The sequence below is a fragment of the Chrysemys picta genome, chromosome 20, assembly GCF_011386835.1.
Source record: "Chrysemys picta bellii isolate R12L10 chromosome 20, ASM1138683v2, whole genome shotgun sequence".
Taxonomy (NCBI): domain Eukaryota; kingdom Metazoa; phylum Chordata; order Testudines; family Emydidae; genus Chrysemys; species Chrysemys picta.
In genome coordinates this window covers 20,003,443-20,010,936 of record NC_088810.1, presented here as the reverse complement: position 1 = coordinate 20,010,936, position 7,494 = coordinate 20,003,443, and the positions used below count along the sequence as shown (strand labels likewise).

The following is a 7,494-nucleotide window of genomic DNA, read 5'->3' as shown; positions in this document are numbered from 1 at the left end:
TTGCTCCTTCCCCAGCAAAACAGTGGCCCTGGGTTGACTCCAATCAAAATTTCATTTCTGTGAACAGGAAATGGGCCCCGCTCGTCCCCTGACGGGCTGGGATTTTGTGTTTGCTCAAGGGCTGGGAGCTGATTACCTTTTTGATTTGTCCCTTTTTGATGGTCCTTTATCACGATCTCCCCCACCCCACCCCACCCCCCACACACATACGGCCTACGTTAATTGCAGTATTGCAGAGCAATTCATAAATCAGATGGCTGGGAGTGAATTATAGCTATAGGGACAAGTGAATCATATTTTCTCCCGAAGAGCTTCTCTACACACAAGCTTTAATTACACTGGTATAGTTAAAGCAGTATGACACTCTCAGTTTTATTGGTATAAATGTGCTTAACTGTAGCCATACTAGAGGGGTAAAACATCTCTTTTCCTGGAGGCGGGGTCCCTGTGACCAAAAGGGAAAGGACTCTACCATTCTAATAATTCCTACAGCTTTTCATCAGCAGATCTCAAAGCACTTTCCGAAGGAGGTTGGGATCATCCCATTTTCCTGATGGGGAAACTGAGGTACAGAGCAGGGCCTTGACTTGCCCTGGGTCACCCAGCAGGTCAGTGGTAGAGAAGGGACTAGAACTCATGTCTTGTGAGTCCCAGTGCTCTATCTCCTAGGCCACACTGCACCTTTATTATGTCCACACTCGGCGTTTGACGGATTTAACCCCATTCACTTGGAAGATCCTGCCAAACTCGTTCAATGGGCACAAACCCTGCGTGACGAACGGGTTTGTTCTCTCCCCACCCCCGACGTTCCTACTCGACTTCAATAGGAGCTGATGGAGCTCAGCACCAATCACAGTCAAGCCCTTAGGATGGATGTAACCCTTTTAACCCTTCATGTGCTGGATAGCGCTGTGGAACGTTCCCTTGCTAAGGAATCCAGCTGCTCCAGAGGTTCGGGGGAGGCTGGCTAACACTTGTGCTTCCACACAGCTGGAAGCATTACGAGGGGTTATGTTTTCAGCCGCGGTGTAGTGCCTCATTAACCTCTGTCCTGGAGTTAAATCAGGTGCTGGCAGCCGCGTCAGCGCCGCCTTGATTTAGACTTTGACACAGGCTGGAGTCGATAATACCTCACTCGAGCCCCATAAATCTGGAAGCCAGAGAGTTGGCTTCCCCCCGCCCCCAAGCTGATCTTGCTGAATCCAGCCTTGAAAACAGAGCCATCTTCTGTCTGGCCAGGGTTCGAGGCTGGGAGGCGCCCGGCAGAACAGAGATGGGCTATAAGAACAAGGACATCTGGGGTTTAATGTGAGTGGGCAAGGACCCCATGGGCTGCGCGTGTCATGTAGGAACCCCAGAAATGGATTCAGAGGTGAGTTTGTCTGGAGGGACCACACACACACGCTCACCCCTCTGCCCAGGGAAAGTTATGCCACTGTTTACTAAGCCAGACTGACCCGGGGTAACCAATCCCATTGGCCTCGGGGTTACAGTGCAGTTGACGATTGCTTTGGCCCCATGTGCTTGGTGGGTGGGTGGGTCGGGGACACTGCCCTGCTGGGAGGTCGTAGTTCAATTCCTCACGCCCCCTGCACTGCTTAGGCTGGGGGAATTGCCCCGAACGGGGGACGTGCTGCTCAGCGTAGATGTCCCTCCCGCCCCAGGGCTGCCAGCGGGACTCTGACGAGGAAACCCACCTGGCCCTCTTCGGCGAGGGTGCCACGCCGGGCCTGTGGGAGGCGTTGCTCTGTAAAAAGCTCTTGCATCGGGGTTTGGCCATTGCGCCGCAGACCCGGCAGGAGGTGCGGAGGCCTCCTTAGAGAGGTCAAGAGGTGCACGCATGTAGGTCTTCGAGTCCCAAGCCCCCTTGTGGGGTGGAAGCGGGGAAGGTCCCGGGATCTGCAGGCATGGGCTGAATACCTCATTAAGATCTGGAGTCCTCTGTGGGTTTCAGTCCCTGGACGGTGGCAAGACCACGACAGGACGGGGTCTCCTGCGACGTCTGCCCTCTCAGCGGCTGACGGTGGCAAATGAAGCCAATGGAAACGTCCAGGAGGGAGCCACGAAACTCGAATGCAGGCGCCATCCGGCTCATCAGACCGGTCGTCAGCAGGGAAGAGGTTCGCTTGGCTCTGGGGCTTTTGTGGGATGCGCTGTGGAAATAAGAGCCACAAAGTCCCTCTTTGTTCCCCCCCAAGTCTTGGGGTGTTAGGGCTAGAGGAAGGAGCCCTGGCTGAAACTCCAGCGTCAGGTCCCGGCATTTCTAACAGGAATACAGTGGAATCGCTCTCGCCAGCCTGCATCACAAAAGACCTCCAGTTAGGTTGGGTGCAAAAGATCACGCCCCGTAGCACGACCAGTGCTAACGGCAGCCCCATGCCCTGCTAGCACGGGCTCCTCTGCTGTTAGCCCAAAAGCCATCTCTGTGTCTTAGAGGCCGTGATTCACCAGCGGTCACTTCGGCATCTCCTCATTGACGCCCGCCCCAGGGCCGTCCCTACCTCGTCCTGCGGGCTGGCCTCCTCGGCTCTGAGCTCAGGCACGACGGTGACGGTGGTGGACAGCAGGGCGTATTCCTTCTCTGCCACCTGTAGGCCGCTGGGGCTGCCCCTCCGGTGCAAGGGCAGTGCCACCTGGGCGGTGCCCTCGTCTCTTGCCTGGCCGGTGGAGGAAGGCAGGTAGGAGGAAGCCTGGGCCAGGAGGCTCAAGAAAGCATCTTTCAAAGCCCTGCGGAACTCCCTCCGCATCAGGCAGTAGACGACAGGGTTGAGGCAGCTGTTGCTGTGGGCCAGGCAAGTGGTGAGGGGGAAGATGTAGGTGTGGAGGAAGTAGAAGGTCTTGTCCCAGGGGACAGCCCCGAACTTCACCAGGGCTCCCCAGAAGGTCACCACGTGGTTGGGGAACCAGCAGACGAAGAAGGAGGTGACCACTAGCCAGACGGACGTGGCGATCTGGCTCTGCCGCCTGGGGTTGTTGGCGTTGACCCGGTGCTGTTGGAGGAAGCTGAGGAGCAGAAGGTAGGAGGCCAAGATGATGGCCAGGGGCAGCACGAAGGCCACCAACACCTTCTGGAGGTGATACACCCCCAGCCACCGGTTGGTGGGGAACTTGAGCAGGCACAACTCTACCCCGACCACATCTGTCACCGTGGCAAAGATGGCGGTGGGTACGGTGGCTCCCAAGGCCATGGCCCAAAGAGCCACGGTGATCCACTTGGCCAGGTTGGCGGTTAGCTTGAGGCCGGGCCTGACGGCGGAGGCCACAGAACAGTAGCGGGTGACGCTCATGGTGGTGAGCAGGAAGACGTTGGCGTAGACGCTCAGGACGGTCAAGGTGAGGACCAGCTTGCACATGGCATTGCTGAAGGGCCAAGTGAAGTCCAGGGCCGTCTCCACCGCCCAGAAGGGCAGGGTCAGGGCGAAGTGGAAGTCGGCCAGCGCCAGGCCGAAGACGAAGACGTCTATGGCGGAGGCCGGCCTGCCCTTCCGGGCCCGGACCAAGTACATGACCATGGAATTGCCCAGCAGCCCCATGGCGCACACCACCAAGTAGACGCTGGAGATGAGGATCCGCAGGCCGAAGATCCCGTCCGCTGGGACGGAGGCTGCATCATCCCCGCTCAGCTCCCAAGAGTCCAGCAGAGATTTGTTCCCAAAGTCGGACCGTGCCGAGCTGTTCAACCGCCCGATCCCCACTGCCTGCATGTTCAACACACTCTCCTCCCAGCTGGGGGGTAGGGGTTGTGGCACTGAGGACGTACAGCACCTGGCACGCGGCAGAGGAGAGCGGCCCCTCTGCTCACCACGTGGCCGGCGCAGTCATCCTCGCCCGAAGCCAGCCCATTCCCCGTCAGTGCTCTTCCACGCAGCTCTGCTCACCCTGAGTGCACACGCCGCTGGGTCCGCGGCACGGGAACAGGGACGGCCCCACTCAATAAGCCAGCAGCGGCTCGCACAGCCGGGAGGGGGAATCCTTCAGGCCCGGGTCGGCCCTTGAGTGCCTGAATCACCCCAATCCACCCCTCGTAATCGACGCAGGCTGGCCGATCTCCTCTCTCCTGCGCTCCTGAGTCCAGCTGCACAGGGGGTGTGGACTGAACTGTGCAAGGCAGGAGAGCTGCCTTGGGTGTGTATGTGACACTCTAGCGACTGAAGGCCGGCCCTCCTGAGGGGCAGGGCAAGACTCCTCCTTCGTTCCTGGGGCAGGTGGAACAAAGGTACCTCTTCCCCCCCCACCCACACTGCTGGACTCTCTGTTCGGCTGTTTATCTGCAGCCACTGTTAAGGTGAGACTTTCGAAGCCACCGCTGGTGCATGCAGCAAGCCCGGCTGGAGCACCGGCCCTGGGGTGACTCAGGAGTGAATGAGCCAGTGGGGTCTGATTCTCCATTGGCCCTGCCGTGGCTAGCACCCCCTTTGTGCTGGTCTAAGTCACTGCACCAGGTGACTAATCTAGTTACCCTGGAGGTAGGGAGATCAGAATCAGGCCCAGCGTGTGTGTGTGGGGGTGGGGAGGGGGTATTTTAAAGGGCCAGTGTCAGGACAGCTGGCGTTTGGGTCCCACAGGTTTTTTGTCGAAACAAAATTCTAATGTCAGTACCAATGTTGCCCTGAATTTAAATTCCAATGGAAACAAATCAAACTTCCCTCAGCCTGGGGGGGTTGCAACGTAACCATTGCGCGGCTGTTGTGTTAGGGCAGGAGACTGAACGATGACCTGGGCACTTTGCAAGCAGCGCTCCTTCCCTGCAGCCAGGGAACGGGCACAGAGAAGGGTCTTGACTTGCTCAAGGTCACCCAGCAAGCCGGTGCCTGGTGAGTCGGCGTGCCCTGCTCCATCCACTAGACACTGCTGCCTCGCTGGGCGGTTGTGGCCCACTCCTGGCTCTGACCCTAGAAGGCCTGGGGTGGGGAGGGGCCTCTTTCTGTGCCTCAGTTTCCCCATCTGTCAAATGCTTTATAATCTCTGGTTTAAAAAAGTGCTAGAAGTGGAGAGGAGAAACTGACTGTATGGAAACTGACCAGTGCAGTGTCTCTGCCCCCCGAGACACACCATGCTTGTCAACGGCAAACTCCTGCTGATTTCTGCCAGGTTAGGACCCCCAGGTCTGACCCGTGATTTCTAATCAGGCACTGTCCCTTTAAGTGTATCTCCAACGTCCAGGTGATTGTGCTCCGGGCAGCTGATCAAAGCCTGGGAGTGCCCTAGCTCGCTTTTTTCCCTGGGAAATCCTGGATTTAAGGGTGCTGAGGGGCGAGCGCCCCTTGCAGCCCCTATCTTCCGCCAACGGGCCGTGCCTAGAGCCCGGCAACCCAACAGGACTACGAGTGCCGGCTGGGAAAAGAACCAGATCCCCTCCCGCTCTGCAGCCCCCACAGCATAGCAGAGGCAGTGGCCGGCAGGGGCATGCAGTGACCCCAGGGGCAGGAGGAAGTTGCGCTGCTCAGGGGGTAGGGCTGGGTTTGGGTGGGGCCTAAAAACTAGGCCGGGGAGGCCTTTCCTGGGGGGACCCCCTGGCCTAGCTATTTTGGGTATTGGGATGGCTCCCATTACGGCACCAGCTGAACGCCTCACTGTCTTTGACGTATCACAGCCCCCCGGGAGGCAGGGCAGTGCTGCTCTCTCCATTATCCAGATGGGAAACTGAGGCACCACGCCACCTAGCGACTCTCCCACAGGGAGTCTGTGGCAGAACTGGGCCTTGGACCCGAGTTGCAGGCTAGTGTCCTAACCCCTGGCCCATCCTCCCTCCAGCCAGTCCTTGATCTCTGCCGAGGCTGTAAACAAGGGAGCCAGTTTTGTGCTGGTGACAGCTGAGGCCTGGCCTTTCGTCTCGCCACCGGGTGCCATCTTGAGAGTTTTGGGATCCCAACCTCCTGAGAGCCTGGCGCCGAGAGTGTCCCCGGACAGCTGAGCCCTCCTGTCCCCCGCACCTGTCTCTCCGCCGGACACCTTAACAGGACGATAGCAACCAGCTTCAGGGCAGTTTCTTCTGCCCTTGCCAGTGATTTAACATGCGGTGATTGCCTGGTTTGTTTGAGTTGGCAGCAATAAAGTACCTGGCAATCCCGGGTGACGAAGGAGGCCTGCAATCCGTTTGAGCACACAAAGCCCCAGGTTTATGAGGGCTAAGGCCGAGCAGAGCACCTCAGACCCGATCCCAAGCGTCTCAGCTCCCTGCAAACCCTGGACGTGACAGAGCACCTAGAGCCCAGAGGTTTGCAGTGGCGTAGGAGTCATGTTGGTTGCAGGATACGAGAGACATACTGAGGGTGACGTGACACCTTTTATTGGACCAACTTCTGGTGGGGGAAGGGACCAGCTTCCGAGCATCACGGAGCTCTTTCTCAGGGCTGGAGCAAGTAACGTGGGGCTCCACGCTAAGTTCAAGGAGGGAGCAATTGTTGGGTGACAGGTGTTGTAGGAGACCACTTAAAAGCGAGCAATTAACACCTCTGCAGTCCTAGGACAATGGAAGGTTAGTAGCAGAACTTAATTTGTGCCGGCTTTGCCGGGCTCACCGGTGCAGCTCCGGCACCAGCGGTGTTGTCCTAAATCCGAAAGTACCGGAGGCCACGCCATGCGGAGGACACCAGCTTGTCCTCCGCACAGCATCGCCGTACGTGAGCCCCGGCCCCTCGTTCTTTACAAGTGGTTAGCAGGCTGTAGGGCGTGCTATAAATGGTTGTAATGGGCCACAGTGTCTCAGATCAGTCCCTGGTTTTGAGCCTCCGGCAGAATTGACATTCTCAGGCTCGTGGGTGGAAGGGGCTGTGCGGGTTTCCTTTGTCATGGGCATGCCCATGCTGAGACCCACCAACCGGCATGGCCCCGTGGCTAGGGGCTAGAATGGGAGTTAGGACTCTAGCCTCTCAGTGACTTGGATGCGTCGCTTCTCTCCACTCCCCCTGGGTAACGAGTGAATGACGATGCTTGCGCTCCTTTCCCACGTGCTAGCTGGCTGGACGGTGCCAATGAGAGCTTGATGCTGTTACTAAACCCTATTATCTTATTGCAGTCTGGTTCCCCAGATCTATCCTGCAGAGGGAGGGGTGCATCTCACCTCAGCTGCCCTGGGGTCATGCTGCCCTCTGGGACTGGTTGGGATTCATCAGGAAAATGGCCCTCACTGCATGCATGTCCGTCTCTCCCCATCCCGTGGAGCACAGGAAGGATGGCGCATTGGTGAGGGGGCCAGGAGCGCTGGATTCCCGGCGCAGCTCTGCCACAGACTCGCTGTGAGAGCTTGGGGACGTCACTTAGCTGCTGCGGCTCGATGTTAAAAACAGGAGCAACGGTCCCTATTTCACAGGGGTGCGAGGAGGTTAAAAGTTGGGGAGGTGCCCAGATACTACGGGGATGGGCACCAAATAAATATGGAAATTGGGTTCCCAATCTGCCCGTCTTCCTCTTGCGTGGGGGTGCTGCCCTCTGCTGGTGGATTATTTCATGAGCGAGGCTCCTGGCCCAGCCCGGAAATTGACCCTGTTTCCC

At 58.0% G+C, this 7,494-nt stretch overlaps 1 protein-coding gene across 1 annotated transcript; it reads right to left on the bottom strand.

Annotated features, from left to right (window-relative positions):
* Window positions 1-419: 419 nt before the first annotated feature.
* RXFP4 (relaxin family peptide/INSL5 receptor 4) lies at window positions 420-4,070 on the bottom strand. Its single transcript, XM_005293795.3, has one exon. The coding sequence runs from the start codon at window positions 3,702-3,704 to the stop codon at window positions 2,445-2,447; it is 1,260 nt and encodes a 419-aa protein (XP_005293852.2). The 5' UTR covers window positions 3,705-4,070; the 3' UTR covers window positions 420-2,444.
* Between the last annotated feature and the right edge of the window lie 3,424 nt (window positions 4,071-7,494).

Coding starts and splice junctions, on each gene's coding strand:
- RXFP4 (XM_005293795.3), bottom strand. CDS start 3,704: ATGCAGGCAGTGGGGATCGGGCGGTTGAACAGCTCGGCACGGTCCGAC.